The 14,737-nt window shown below is 49.2% G+C and overlaps 1 protein-coding gene across 1 annotated transcript; it reads right to left on the bottom strand.

Annotated features, from left to right (window-relative positions):
* Positions 1–280: 280 nt before the first annotated feature.
* LOC128845146 (zinc finger protein 436-like) lies at positions 281–14,381 on the bottom strand. The gene is made up of 6 exons (XM_054043506.1): positions 14,264–14,381; positions 6,629–6,717; positions 5,921–6,047; positions 3,872–3,985; positions 1,323–2,815; positions 281–489 (listed from the first exon to the last, which is right to left on the bottom strand). The coding sequence occupies exons 2-6, from the start codon at positions 6,704–6,706 to the stop codon at positions 478–480; spliced, it is 1,824 nt and encodes a 607-aa protein (XP_053899481.1). The 5' UTR covers positions 6,707–6,717; positions 14,264–14,381; the 3' UTR covers positions 281–477.
* Between the last annotated feature and the right edge of the window lie 356 nt (positions 14,382–14,737).

Raw genomic sequence — 14,737 nt, 5'->3', positions numbered from 1 at the left:
ACTTATGAGGAGAGGCTGAGGGAACCGGGTTTGTTTAGTCTCCAGAAGAGAAGAATGAGGGGGGATTTGATAGCAGCCTTCAACTACCTGAAGGGGGTTCCAAAGAGGATGGAGCTCGGCTGTTCTCAGTGGTGGCAGATGACAGAACAAGGAGCAATGGTCTCACGTTGCAGTGGGGGAGGTCCAGGTTGGATATTAGGAAACACTATTTCACCAGGAGGGTGGTGTTACCGAAATATCGGGTCTACTTAGCTGAGAGCCAATAACAGCCAGACAGGGATAAGGAAGAGTCGCTTTATTCTGCAGAAGAAAGGAGAGCTTTGCACTTTAGTACAAAAACTCCGTCTTACACACATTTTACAGATCCTTTATACACATTCAGACAAAGGTCCTTGCAGTGTTAACACTTGATTGGTGGTTGTCAGACCCGTGCTTTTGCTATCTGGTCAGTGAAAACCGGCTTGGGACCAGCTCCAACTACTGTAAGGCCTTGAAGGGAAGACAGTTGAAAAGTTCAGGCTACTGTGTACTTGAAGTGTCTGCTTCCCCCTAATGGCCACTGGTTGACATAAAGGCTGCTATGTTAAGGGGGGATCACTAGTAACTTTCACAGTGGTGAAGCACTGGAATGCGTTACCTAGGGAGGTGGTGGAGTCTCCTTCCTTGGAGGTTTTTAAGGCCCGGCTTGACAAAGCCCTGGCTGGGATGATTTAGTTGGGAATTGGTCCTGCTTTGAGCAGGGGGTTGGACTAGATACCTCCTGAGGTCCCTTCCAACCCTGATAGTCTATGGAGGAGTTTCTCTGTCCCTCCTCCCAGCAGGTTAGCAGGAGACAGGAAGGCCCATCAGTTCAGCACCAGGGCTGCAGCAGGGAGGAAGGGCTGACTGGGACTTCTCCTCCGCTGCCTTGGGTTTGCTGAGACCAGGCAAAGCCAGAGGGTTCCTGACCAGCTCAGGGTCAGCTGCTGCTGGAACCTGCCCCCAGTGGATACCTGGGAGCCAAATGCCACTGCTGCGGGTGGGAATTAGGAAATGGAATTTTTACTATGGCCTGCCCCAGTCAGGGCAGTGAGAGAATTTCTCTCCTATGTGGAGAAGTCTCTGATGCGAGCACCAAATGAAGCTTCTGCCACATTCAAGGTCTTTATTCTGTGAGTTATCACATGTGGAATAATATGTGAGCTCAGACTGACTTTTTTCCTGCAGCTATTGAAGCTTTTTCTATCATCCAAGCACTTATGGGGTTTCTCTCATGTGAATTGTCTGATATGAAGCAAGGTTTGATCTTCGAATGAAACTTACCCCACAGCTGAGGCACTTACATGAATGTTCTCCTGATGCTTTGAGCTCTCACTGAAACTTTTCCCACTCTCTCCTGTGTGCACTCTCCAATGGGTATGAAGATTTGAGCTCCGATTGAAGCTTTTCCCACAGATCAAACATTTATAGGGTTTCTCTCCTGTGTGGATTCTCCCATGGTTACTAAGGTCTGAGCGGCGACTGAAGCTTTTCCCACAGTCCAAGCATTTATATGGTCTCTCTCCTGTGTGGATTCTCCCATGGTTACTAAGGCCTGAGCGGTGACTGAAGCTTTTCCCACAGTCCAAGCATTCATATGGTCTCTCCCCTGTATGGATTCTTTCATGGCTAATAAGGCCTGAGCTCTGACTGAAGCTTTTCCCACACTCCAAACATTTATAAGGTTTCTCTCCCGTATGGGTTCTCTGGTGTATAAGGAGGACGGATGGTGCACTGAAGCTTTTCCCACACTCAAGACATTTATATGGTCCCTCTCCTATGTGCACTCTCTGATGGGCAGTAAGATTTGAGCTCCCATAAAAGCATTTCCCACAGTCCAAGCATGTATAGGGTCTCTCTCCCATGTGGATTCTGCTATGGTTAATAAGGCCTGAGCTCTGACTGAAGCTTTTCCCACAGTCCAAGCATTTATATGGTCTCTCTCCTGTGTGGATTCTCCCATGGTTACTAAGGTCTGAGCGGCGACTGAAGCTTTTCCCACAGTCCAAGCATTTATACGGTCTCTCCCCTGTGTGGGTTCTCCCATGGCTAATAAGGCCTGAGCTCTGACTGAAGCTTTTCCCACACTCCAAGCATTTATAAGGTTTCTCTCCCGTGTGGGTTCTCTGGTGTATAAGGAGAACTGATGGTGCACTGAAGCTTTTCCCACACTCAAGACATTTATGTGGTCCCTCTCCTGTATGCACTCTCTGATGGGCAGTAAGATTTGAGCTCCAATAGAAGCTTTTCCCACAGTCCAAACATTCATAAGGTTTCTCTCCTGTGTGAGTTCTCTGATGTATAATAAGGGTTGATAGTACACCGAAACTTTTCCCACACTCGAAACATTTATAGGGTCTCTCTCCTATGTGCACTCTCTGATGGGTAGTAAGATTTGAACTCTGATTGAAGCTTTTCCCACAGTCCAAGCATTTATAGGGTCTCTCTCCAAAATGGATTCTACCATGTTTAATAAGATCTGAGCGCCGACTGAAGCTCTTCCCACATTCCAAGCATTTATATGGTTTATTTTCCTTGGGATTTGTCTGCTGGGCTGTGGTTTCCTGGGGATCCTTGCCTCCTCCCCCACATTCAATTACTTCCTTCACTTTCTTCCTTTGGCGGTTTCCCAACTTCCTCTCTGACCTGTGCCGATTACTACAGGCTTTTCTCTGTTCCCAGTACTGGGAAAAATTCCCTTCAGCTCTTCTCAAAAACCTCCCCTGCAGTTCCACTTGGTCAGGACCTTCCTGCTGTGGATTCCCCTTCTCGTTCTCATTCATTGTCTCATCACCTGCTGGGGAAGAGAGAGAGAGTCCAGGCAGGAGTCATTGCCTGGGCTGGTAGAAAGGAAAGAATGTGTGATGGGGTCAGCACCCGCCTCTCGTGGGCATGTCTGCGTTCTTTATCCTCTGGTGACCCCTTTCAGTGGTTCTCAGTCGGTTTCTTCAACAACTCAGCCCTCTGGCTGAGTCACACAGTGTCTGTGCGTGAACCAGAACAGGCCCCTTCTGGGGTACACAGTCCACCAGGGCCTAGCCCAGTACCCCTCTGGTGCCGTTTCTCTAGCCCTGCCTGGGCTCAGTCCTAAAGTAGTCTCAGCCCTGGTAGGGGGCTGTATCCCCAGGGCTTCCCCCTTGGAGACACTATTTTCCTGGGGTCCTCCCCAGGCTCAGTCCTCACCCAGTCCCTTCAGCCAGACAGGAGCTCCTCAATGCTCCTCTGGTCGCTGCTTGCAAACGGTCCTTAGCTCGGTCTGAGCAGCCAGCCAGGAGCCTCTCACTCCCCCGGTCCCTGCCCCCACTTAGCTGTTGTTGTGCTGCAGTGCCTTCAGGCAGCTGGGCACGGAGTCCTTTTCCTCCAGCTCCCAGTAGCCGCTCAATCCAACAACTCTCTCTCTTCTCTGATCTGCTGCTCCTTTTTATATGCCCCCCCCCGGGCCCTGATTGCTTGCTTCTTGTGCAGCCACTCTAGCCTGCTCGGAGGATCTCTCTACTGCTCCCTTCCTGGAATGGGTGTGGCAGAGCCCCGAGCTCTCCAGCAGGAGGTCCTTGGGCTTAGTCCACCCCCTCACACAATGACTGTTGGGGAGACTGAGAAATTGGATTCTGCCTCCACGTCCCATCCAAACACTCCCAGGGAAGTGAAGTCAGGGAGAAAACTCCTGACAGGGAACAGGGTGGGTGGGAAGCCATGAGCGATATCTGCCATGATGATATGACACTTACTGACCAGTGCCTGACCTGGGTGAGATGAGGCAGAACTGAGGGGGGCTCACACCACATTTTGGGGATTTTCAGATTTTTCCTCCATTTGCCAGATAGTTTCTGTGTCAGTGTCACTGACTCCTCACCTGTGCAGGGGCCTCTTGGGATCTTCCTTTCCTTGTAGTCCTGGAGATCCGGGACCCACGGCTCTTCCCCTGCTTCCAGCCGGGCGATCAGGGCAGGTTTGGGAACGCGGAGTCCTGCTCAGGGGTGAAATCAGGTATGAGCAGAGTGCACTGAGGATTGGGGCAGGATTTGTCACACATTGAGTTTAAACTGACACCATGATTTGCTGGGGGGTTGTGGGGTCTGAACAGATGGGAACATAGTCACTGAGCCCCTGTGGGAGAGGCAGATCTCTGGGGGTGGGGGGAAGTTGTCACTCCCTCCCTACGAGTGTTCAGGATCTGTGTATTCTGGGGGACTTGCTGAGGCACACAAAGCTTTGATGTTAAATCTATTGACTTGAATTTATGGGCTAGTTTATTATGGCTCACCAATGGTCTGACCAGAAAATATTTAGGGTTTTGTCCCAATTCAGGCTACAGGGTTAGAAAACTCAGAGAGTTCAACACCATGAGAGGATCCTCCACTTGTGTGGCAAGGACATGTATTCTGAGGAGAATATCAAAATATGAAGATCGTTACAATAAATGCTATTAAACACAGAATGACAAAGTAGTAATTCAATTCTATGGCACCTTGGGGTAACATTTCTATTCTAAAAGACTACGCAAACTAGCATACTCACACCCTTCCCTGAAGACCTGGGAGTGGGAGACAGAGGACCAGCCTCAACTCTGGCATGCCTGATTAATTCAATGGTCCAGACTTCCCCATTTGGTAGGGATCAGGGTTGAGTGTTAAGTAGCTTTGCTATATTGAGCTGACAGCTTGATAGAATATAGGAAAGAATGACTCCTCTGCATGGTTGTTTACCCTCGTATAGGGTCCTGGCCCCATTCTAATCAGGGCCCAAACTACGATGCCCAAATAGCATTTCCTCATCCAGATAAATCTTCGGGTACACTTACTCTTAGGCTAATATATTATGACATGTATTCATATGCATTGGTATCGATTATCTCATCCCCAAAACCGTTACCTCTGGCCTAAATCATGACTTCCACGTTCTGTGGTGTACCTTGTGCTTACTGGTCTGTTCAGTTCTTTGTTTGGTTCCCCATCAGTCCCCCAAAGTCAAAAGGGGTAACCGGTAGGCCATTTATCTATGTCAAAGGTTACAAATACTTATACTAACTTGCTCTAGCTAATCATACAGGATAGGTTCCCTGTGTTACAGCCAACTATTATGGGTAACATACTGGAATTCAGCATAAACCAAACCCAATAAAATAACAATATAATCAATCAAACCACTGAAGAAAACACATTATGCAATACAGCAAACTAGCAAACTGGCCTTATGGACTACAAACCCCTGCCAATGTCTAAACCTCCAGAGCCCACATCCTCCCCATAGATGGAGCTAGTCCCATGAAGGGCAATGCACAGAGATACTGTCTGTGAGTGAGAATTAATGCAGATAAGAGAGCGGTTCTCAAACTCTGCGTCAGGATCCCAAAGTGGGCTGCAACCCCATTTTAATGGGGGTCCCCAGGGCTGGCATCAGACTTGCGGGGGTCCGAGGCTGAAGCCAAAGCCTGAGCCTCCCCACCTGCTCCCCCCATCCAGGGCTCAAGCCAAAGCCCGAGCTCCTCCACCCTGGGCTGAAGGTCAGATTCAGTCTCAGGCTTTAGTTCCCCCTCCCGGGGCCGTGTAGTCGTTTGTTGTCAGAAGGGGTCATGGTGCAATGAAGTTTGAGAACTGCTGAGAAAGGATAACGCACCACTTCTGCACTCATGAGAGCTGGAGGGATGGTTGTGAATTAGCATGTCCATTATGTTCACACAGGAGACTGGATTAGATGACCTCTTGAGATCCATTCCAGTCCTATGATTTTATGACTCCCCTATCCTATTGGAGGGGGTTTGGAGGTGAGTGGCTCTCTCATACTGGAGCTGTGGACTATGTGATCCATTCTCCTCTAATCTAACTGACCAGGGAAGAACCTGACCAGATGCGGAAATACAGGCCCCATGGCTTCAAATAGCTGAGGGGACAGGAACCCTTACCCAGCGAGGTCACAGTCTCATAGTTCTCCTGCATGACGTCTCTGTAGAGGGCTCTCTGAGTGGGGTCCAGCAGAGCCCCCTGTCCCGCGGTGAAATACACAGCCACCTCCTCGAAGCTCACTGGCATCTGAAACAACAGGTGCCCCCCACTCAGAGCCTGGTGCCCCAGCCACAGCCCCACTATTCATGGGGGAAGAAGCACAACACCAGGACAGCTCTGGGAGGGCCAGAGGAGCAGAATCCCACCCCCACCCTGCTCACAGTGGCCAGAAGGCTGCAGGGAACAGAGAGAAGGGGAGAGCTCCTTGTCCTCCCAGCAGACGGAGGAGGGCAGGGTCTTCTCATTTCCTACCCACCTACTAGGCACAGGCTGATGTGGGAGGCAGAGCTCAGTGCAGGGAACAGGGACAGGAATCCCAGCACCTCCCATTTGTGTTTCACTGCAGTCTCAGCCCAGGGGGTTCAGGCTCCAGCATTTTGCTGCTTTCCCAGCCGTGTCTGAGGGGGGATCTGTTTCCTTTTTCAGAAATGGGGGAATGTTCATCCCCCACCCGCAATAATGAGCCTGTTCATAAAAGAGCCCCTAGGCTGAGCATGTCCCAGCAGGTTTATCACACCCTGTCCCCCTCCATGCCTCACCTTGTGTGTTTCTTGCCCCTCCCCCCTCTACCTCAACCCTCCCCAGCAGCTCCCCGCAAAATCCCCTACCTGAGTTGGATCCACCACAGCCATTTCCCTGCCCCAGCCCCTAGGAAAATGGGACGATCTGGAGTGATCTGGGGTCATTATTCTGCAACCTGTCAGGGTGAGAAGAGCAATTGGGGAGGTTTCTGAATTAGCGTTATTCCATTTCACACCCCGATTCCCCCTAGGCTCTTTAAAGAACATAAGAATGGCCCTACGGGGTCAGACCAAAGGTCCATCTAGCCCAGTATCCTGTCTTCTGACAGTGGCCAATGCCAGGTGCCCCAGAGGGAATGAGCAGAACAGGGAACCATCAAATGATCCATCCCGTCGCTCATTCCCAGCTTCTGGCAAACAGAGGCTAGGGGCACCATCCCTGCCCATCCTCGCTAATAGCCATTGATGGACCTATCCTCCATGAACTTATCTAGTTCTTTTTTGAACCCTGTTATGGTCTTGGCCTTCACAACATCCTCTGGCAAGGAGATCCACAGGTTGACTGCGTTGTGTGAAGAAATACTTCCTTTTATTTGTTTTAAACCTGCTGCCTACTAATTTCATTTGGTGACGCCTAGTTCTTGTGTTATGAGAAGTAGTAAACAATACTTCCTTATCTACTTTCTCTACACCAGTCATGATTTTAGACCTCAATCATATCTCCCCTTAGCCATCTTTTTTCCAAGCTGAAAAGTCCCAGTCTTATTAATCTCTCCTCATACGGAAGCCATTCCATATCCCTAATCATTTTTGTTGCCCTTTTCTGAACCTTTTCCAATTCCAATATATCTTTTTTGAGATGGGGCGACCACATCTACACGTAGCATTCAAGATGTGGGCGTACCATGGATTTATATAGGTGCAAGATGATGTTTACTGTCCTATTATCAATCCCTTTCTTGATTATTCCCAGTATTCTGTTCGCTTTTTTGACGGCTGCTACACACTGAGTGGATGTTTTCAGAGAACTATTCACAATGACTCTGTGATTTCTTTCTTGAGTGGTAACAGCTAATTATTTTATATGTGTATTTGGGATTATGTTTTCCAATGTGCATTACTTTGCATTTATCAATATTAAATTTCATCTGCCATTTTGTTGTCCAGTCATCCAGTTTTGAGAGAGCCTTTTGTAGCTCTTCACAGTCTGCCTGGGTCTTAACTATCTTGAGTAATTTTGTATCATCTGCAAATTTTGCCACCTCACTGTTTACCCCTTTTTCCAGATCATTTATAATTGTTGAATAGGACTGGTCCCAGAAGAGACCCCTGGGACATAGGTGCCAACTCCATGGGTGCTCTGGGGCTGGAGTACACAAGGGGAAAAATTGGTGGGTGCTCTGCACCCACCGGCAGCTCCCCGTCCTGCCCTGCCCCAGCTCACCTCCGCTCCGCCTCCTCCCCTGAGCGCGCCGTGGCTCCACTTCTCCCTCCTCCCTCCCAGCGCTTCCCGCCACGAAACAGCTGATTCGTGGCAGCAAGCGCTGGGACGGAGAGGAGAGGAGGGGGAACGCGGCACGCTCGGGGAAGAGGTGGGTCCCGGGTGAGGATTTGGGGAAGGGGTCCAATAGGAGCAGGGAGGGGGCAGAGTAGGGCAGGGACTTTGGGGAAGGGGTTGGGATGGGGCGGGGCAGGAGGGGGCGGGGCGGAGCGGAGCCAGGAGCGAGCACCCACCGGGGCCTGGAAAAGTTGGTGCCTATGCCCTGGGGGCACCACTATTTACCTCTCTCCATTTTGAAAACGGATCATTTATACCTACCCTTTGTTTCCTCTCTTTTAACCAGTTACCAATCCATGAGAGGACCTTCCCTCTTATCCCATTGCAGCTTACTTAGATTTTCAGAAAGCCTTTGACAAGGTTCCTCACCAAAGGCTCTTAAGCAAAGTACACTATATTCATTGGATCCCCTTTGTCCAAATGCTTGTTTACCCCCTCAAAGGATTCTAGTAGATTGGTGAGGCATGATTTCCTTTTACTAAAACCATGTTGACTCTTCTCCAATAAATTATGTTCATCTATGTGTCTGACAATTTTGTTCTTTATTATAGTTTCAACCAGTTTGCCTGGTACTGAATCAGGTTTACAGGCCTGCAATTGCCAGGATTACCTCTGGAGCCCTTTTTTAAAAATTGGCATCACATTAGCTATCCTCCAGTCACCTGGTACAGAAGCTGATTTAAATGATAAGTTACAGATTACACTTAGTAGTTCTGCAATTCCACATTTGAGTTCCTTCAGAACTCTTGGGTGAATACCATCTGGTTATGGTGACTTATTGCTATTTAGTTTATCAATTTGTTCCAAAACCTCCTCTAATGATACCTCAATCTGGGACAGTTCCTCAGATCTGTCACCTAAAAAGAATGGCTCAGGTTTGGGAATCTCCCTCACATCCTCAGCCATGAAGACCGATGCAAATAATTCATTTAGTTTCTCTGTAATGGCCTTATCGTCCTTGAGTGCTCCTTTAGCATCTCATAAGAACATAAGAACGGCCATACTGGGTCAGACCACAGGTCCATCTAGCCCAGTATCCTGTCTACCGACAGTGACCAATGCCAGGTGTCCCCGAGGGAATGAACCTAACAGGTAACGATCAAGTGATCTCTCTCCTCCCATCCATCTCCACACTCTGACAAACAGAGGCTAGGGACACCATTCCTTACCCATCCTGGTTAATAGTCATTAATAGACTTAACCTATGAATATATAACCCTGTTATAGTCCTAGCCTTCACAACCTCGTCAGGCAAGGAGTTCTACAGGTTGACTGTGCGGTGTGTGAAGAAGAACTTCCTTTTGTTTGTTTTAAACCTGCTGCCCATTATGGGAACAAGTAAATAATTTTTCCTTATTCACTTTCTCCATATCACTCATGATTTTATATACCTCTATCATATCCCCCCTTAGTCTCCTCTTTTCCAAGCTGAAAAGTCCTAGACTTTTTAATTTCTCCTCATATGGGACCCGTTCCAAACCCCTAATCATTTGAGTTGCCCTTCTCTGAACCTTTTCTAATGCCAGTATATCTTTTTTGAGATGAGGAGACCACATCTGTTTGCAGTATTCAAGATTTGGGCGTACCATGGATTTATATAAGGGCAATCTTGATCGTCCAGTGGCCCTACTGGTTGTTTAGCAGGCTTCCTGCTTCTGATGTACTTAAAATTGTTTTTGCTATTGCTTTTTGAGTCTTTGGCTAACTATTCCTCAAATTCTTTTTGGCATTCCTAATTGTATTTTTATACTTCATTTGCCAATGTTTATGCTCCTTTCTATTTTCCTCACTAGAGTGAACTACCACTTTTTAAAGGATGCCTTTTTGCCTCTCACTGCTTCTTTTACTTTGTTGTTTAGCCACAGTGGCTCTTTTTTGGTTCTCTTACTATGTTTTTTTAATTTGGGGTATACATTCAAGTTGAGCCTCTATTATGGTGTCTTTAAAAAGTTTCCATGCAGCTTGCAGGGGTTTTACTTTTGCGCTGTACCTTTTAATTTCTGTTTTACTAACTTCCTCATTTTTGTGTAGTTCCCCTTTCTGAAATTAAATGCTATCGTGTTAGGCTGCTGTGGTGTTTTCCCAGCCACAGTGATAAATTTAATTATATTATGGTCACTATTACCAAGCGGTCCAGCTATATTCACTTCTTGGACCAGATCCTGTGCTCCACTTGGGACTAAATCAAGAATTGCCTCTCCTCTTGTGGGTTCCAGGACCAGCTGCTCCAAGAAGCAGTCGTTTAAGGGGTCAAGAAACTTTACCTCTGCATCCCATCCTGAGGCGACATGTACCCAGTCAATATGGGGATAATTAAAATCCCCCATTATCAATGAATTTTTTATTTTAATAGCCTCTCTAATCTCCCTGAACATTTCACAGTCACTATCACCATCCTGGTCAGGTTGTCAGTAATATATCCCTACTGCTATAGTCTTATGGAATTATTATCCAGAAAGACTCTATGGTACCATTTGATTCATTTACAATTTTTACTTCATTCGATTCTACGCTTTCTCTCACATATAATGCCACTTCCCCACCAGCACGACCTGTTCTGTCCTTCCGATATATTTTGTACCCTGGTATTACTGTATCCCATTGATTATCCTCATTCCACCAAGTTTCTGTGGTGCCTATTACATTAATATTCTCATTTAATATGAGGCACTCTAGTTCACCCATTTTATTTAGCTTCTACCATTGGTAAATAAGCACTTTAAAAACTTGTCTCCTTTTAGCTGTTTGCCATTACACAATGTAATTGAATGGGAATCTTTTTATTTGACTGTTTCTGATCAGACCCTGCCCGTATTTTATCATTTTCCATTCTCTTGTCCTCACTAGGACATAGAGATTCTCTATGAATAGATCCTCCCCTAAGGGATGTCCAAACCATGTGCTCCTCCACACCTGTTGGCTTTCCCCCAGCCCTAGTTTAAAAACTGTTCTACGACCTTTTTAATGTTAAGTGCCAGCAATTTGGTTCCATTTTGATTTAGGTGGAGCCCATCTTTCCTGTATAGGCTCCTCCTTTCCCAAAAGTTTCCCCAGTTCCTAATAAATCTAAACCCCTCCTCTCTACACCATCGTCTCATCCATGCATTGAAACCGTGCAGTTCTGCCTGTCTAACTGGCCCTGTGTGTGGAACTGGGAGCATCTCAGAGAATGCGACCATGGAGTCCTAAAGTCAATCTCTTACCTAGCGGCCTAAATTTGGCCTCCAGGACCTCTCCCCTACCCTTCCCTTCCCTATGTCATTGGTACTTACATGTATCACGACCACTGACTCCTCCCCAGCACTACATATAAGTCTATCTAGATGTCTCGAGAGATCTGCAACCTTCACACCAGGCAGGCAAGTCTCCGTGTGTTTCTCCCAGTCGTCGCAAACCCAGCTCTCTATGTTTCTAATGATTGAACTGTCCATTACTAAATACCTGTCTCTTCCTAATAGCTAGAGTTCCCTCCTCGGAGAGGTATCCTCAGTGCGAGAGGAAACCACATCATCATCTGGAAGGAGGGTGTGACGTTGTGCAGTCTATATGGTTTTATAAAAACTTGATAATAAGTCAATATAATGTAACTGGGATAGTTTTAGAGAAAATATGGTAATAAGTGAATGTAACGTAACTGGGATATGCTTCATGCAAAAGGTCTCTTGTAAGGTATCATTACAAAGCTTATAATCTACTGAGTATGATCATCTGATTTGTATAAATGTACCACTCTTGTATCTAAAACTAGAAATATAAAATGTAACTCTGAGGGCCTATTGTAATTATGTAGAGTGTGGGCCATTAATGATGGTTTGGAATCTTGATGACTCCCATTGTCTGCAGATGGCTGTATTTACCTGTGAGTCTTCCTGTATATGTGTGTGCTGGCAAGTGGGTAATGAAGTCTTGCAGTGACATGTGATCATGTCACCTGAACTGGAATCCACCTTTAACCTGGTGCTTTTCCAGTGAGGGGGGGGAGGGTGGAAACCCAGAGAGACAAAGGGTTCCCGCCTTATGCAAAAGATATATAAAGGGGTGGAAGAGAACAAGGGGGAGAGGAGCCATCATGAAGAATCCCCTAGCTACCACCTGAGCTGGAACAAGAGCTGTACCAGGGGAAAGAATTGTGCCCAGGCCTGGAAGGTGTCCAGTCTGAGAAAAAAATTACTGAAGCATCTCTGAGGGTGAGATTATCTGTATTGAGTTTGATTAGGCATAGATTTGCGCATTTTATTTTATTTTGCTTGGTGACTTGCTTTGTTCTGTCTGTTACTACTTGGAACCACTTAAATCCTACTGTCTGTATTTAATAAAATCACTTTCTATTTAGTAATTCACTCAGAGTATGTATTAATACCTGGGGGAGCAAACAACTGTGCATATCTCTCTATCAGTGTTATAGAGGGTGAACAATTTATGAGTTTGCCCTGCATAAGCTTTATGCAGGGTAAAACAGATTTATCTGGGTTTAGACCCCATTGGGAGTTGGGCATCTGAGTGCTAAAGACAAGCACACTACTGTGAGCTGTTTTCGGTTAAACCTGCAGCTTTGGGACAAGTGATTCAGACCCTGGGTCTCTGGCTGGAGCCAGACGGGAGTGTCTGGCTCAGCAAGACAGGGTGCTGGAGTCCTGAGCTGGCAGGGAAAACAGAAGCAGGGGTAGTCTTTGCACATTGGGTGGCAACTCCCAAGGGGGTTTCTGTGATCCAACCTGTCACAGAGGGTCCAAACTATAGGATCATTTCCCTCTGCTCCAGTTGGATGTTCTCCTTCCCTGGAACTTTCACCCTCCTCAACAGCACAGAGGCCGTCAGATCAGGGGTGGGACCATTCTACTGTGTCCCTCTATGTACATCTCTGTCTCCCTCAGCTTGGTCTCCAAAGTCCATACACAGTCTCTGAGGGCCAGGAGCTCCTTGCACCCCATGGACACATACGCCGTCCGCCCATAGGGCAGGTAATCATACATACAAAGACTAAATTTTAAATATAATATATGGAGATATACCTATCTCATAGAACTGGAAGGGACCCTGAAAGGTCAGCAAGTCCAGCCCCCTGCCTTCACTAGCAGGACCAAGTACTGACTTTTGCCCCAAGATCCCTAAGTGGCCCCTCAAGGATTGAGCTCATAACCCTGGGTTTAGCAGGCTAATGCTCAAACCACTGAACTATCTCTCAACCTCAATTGTAAACAGGCTGTGACAGAGAGGAGATATTTGCCTTGTAAATTCTGAGCCCTTCAGGAGAAGTCCCCTGCTTACCCACCCCCATGTCTAGGGGAAAAGATTCCCCACTGGCACCCCATGGGCTGGGGGAGCTGCCATTGTATCTCTCTCCATTCCCCCCGCCCTCCTCCTGCCCTCTGGCTCTGCCCTCCCCAGCCAGTCTCTGCTTGCTCCATAGTCTCCCTCCAGCCCCCCCACAGCCCCCCTTTTCTTCCCTTTATCCCACACTCAGAGTTTCCCTCTAGTCCAGCTCTGCTCCCCCGAGCCCCAGAATTCTCCCCCTGCCCCGATACCTGTGTGTTCCCCCAGCCTCCCTCCAGCGCCCCACATCCCCTGGCCCCCTCCCGCCCCCTACATCCCTGTTCCCCAATTCCTTCCCCCTCCCACATCCCCCTTCCCCCTCCTGCCCTCTCCCAGATCCCTGTTCCCCAATTCCTGCCCTCTCCCAGATCCCTGGTCACCCCCTCCTTCAGCCCTGTTCCCCAATTCCTGCCCTCTCCCAGATCCCTGGTCACCCCCTCCTACATCCCTGTTCCCCAATTCCTGCCCTCTCCCAGATCCCTGGTCACCCCCCCTCCTACATCCCTGTTCCCCAATTCCTGCCCTCTCCCAGATCCCTGGTCACCCCCCTCCTACATCCCTGTTCCCCAATTCCTGCCCTCTCCCAGATCCCCAGTCACCCCCCTCCTACATCCCTGTTCCCCAATTCCTGCCCCCTCCCAAATCCCCAGTCACCCCCCTCCCGCCCCCTCCCACATCTCCGTTCTCCCCACCCCCAGCTCTCCCTGTCCCGGCCTCCCCCGCACACCCTGGGGCTGGCGGCAGCTTTCCCGGGCCCGGGCATCGCAGCCAGCTCGGCGGGGAGCAGCCTGGGGCCAGACCCGCTCCCCGCAGCCCGGGGCACCGCTCCCTGCCCCTGGGGGGTCCCTCACCTTCCCCCCGAGCGGGGCCGGGTCGGGGGCTCTGCCTGGGGGCGGCTCCCGGGGAGCAGCGGGAAGGGCCCGGCCGGAGACTCCCCGCTCCCGGCTGCAGCCCGGGCTCCGGGCTCCGGGCTCCGGGCTCCCGCAGCAGCCGCCGGGCTCGGGGATCGAGCCGGGACCCGGAGTCACCGCAGCGGCTGCGAGTCGCTTCCCGCTGCCGGACTGAGCCCAGCGACCCTCCCAGCGCCGCCTCCCAGCGGCTCCTGGGTCCTAGCGCCCAAGGGATTCACCGCAGCCCTGCCCCCGGCCCCACCGCCCACCCCCGGGCTCGGGCAGCTGCTCCCAGCTAAGGGGCGTCGGGCAGAGACGCCAACCGTGTCCCTGGGCGAACAGAGAAGAGACGGTCCCGGGGAAGGGGGGTGTCTATGGAGACTGGGGATTGTCCCAGAGAGTCCCAGGGCGATGGGGTCCCTGGTCCTGGAGAGG

The sequence above is a fragment of the Malaclemys terrapin genome, chromosome 11, assembly GCF_027887155.1.
Source record: "Malaclemys terrapin pileata isolate rMalTer1 chromosome 11, rMalTer1.hap1, whole genome shotgun sequence".
NCBI classification, from domain to species: Eukaryota; Metazoa; Chordata; order Testudines; family Emydidae; genus Malaclemys; species Malaclemys terrapin.
The sequence above is the reverse complement of the archived record's forward strand: the minus strand, read 5'-3'. Positions and strand labels throughout refer to the sequence as shown.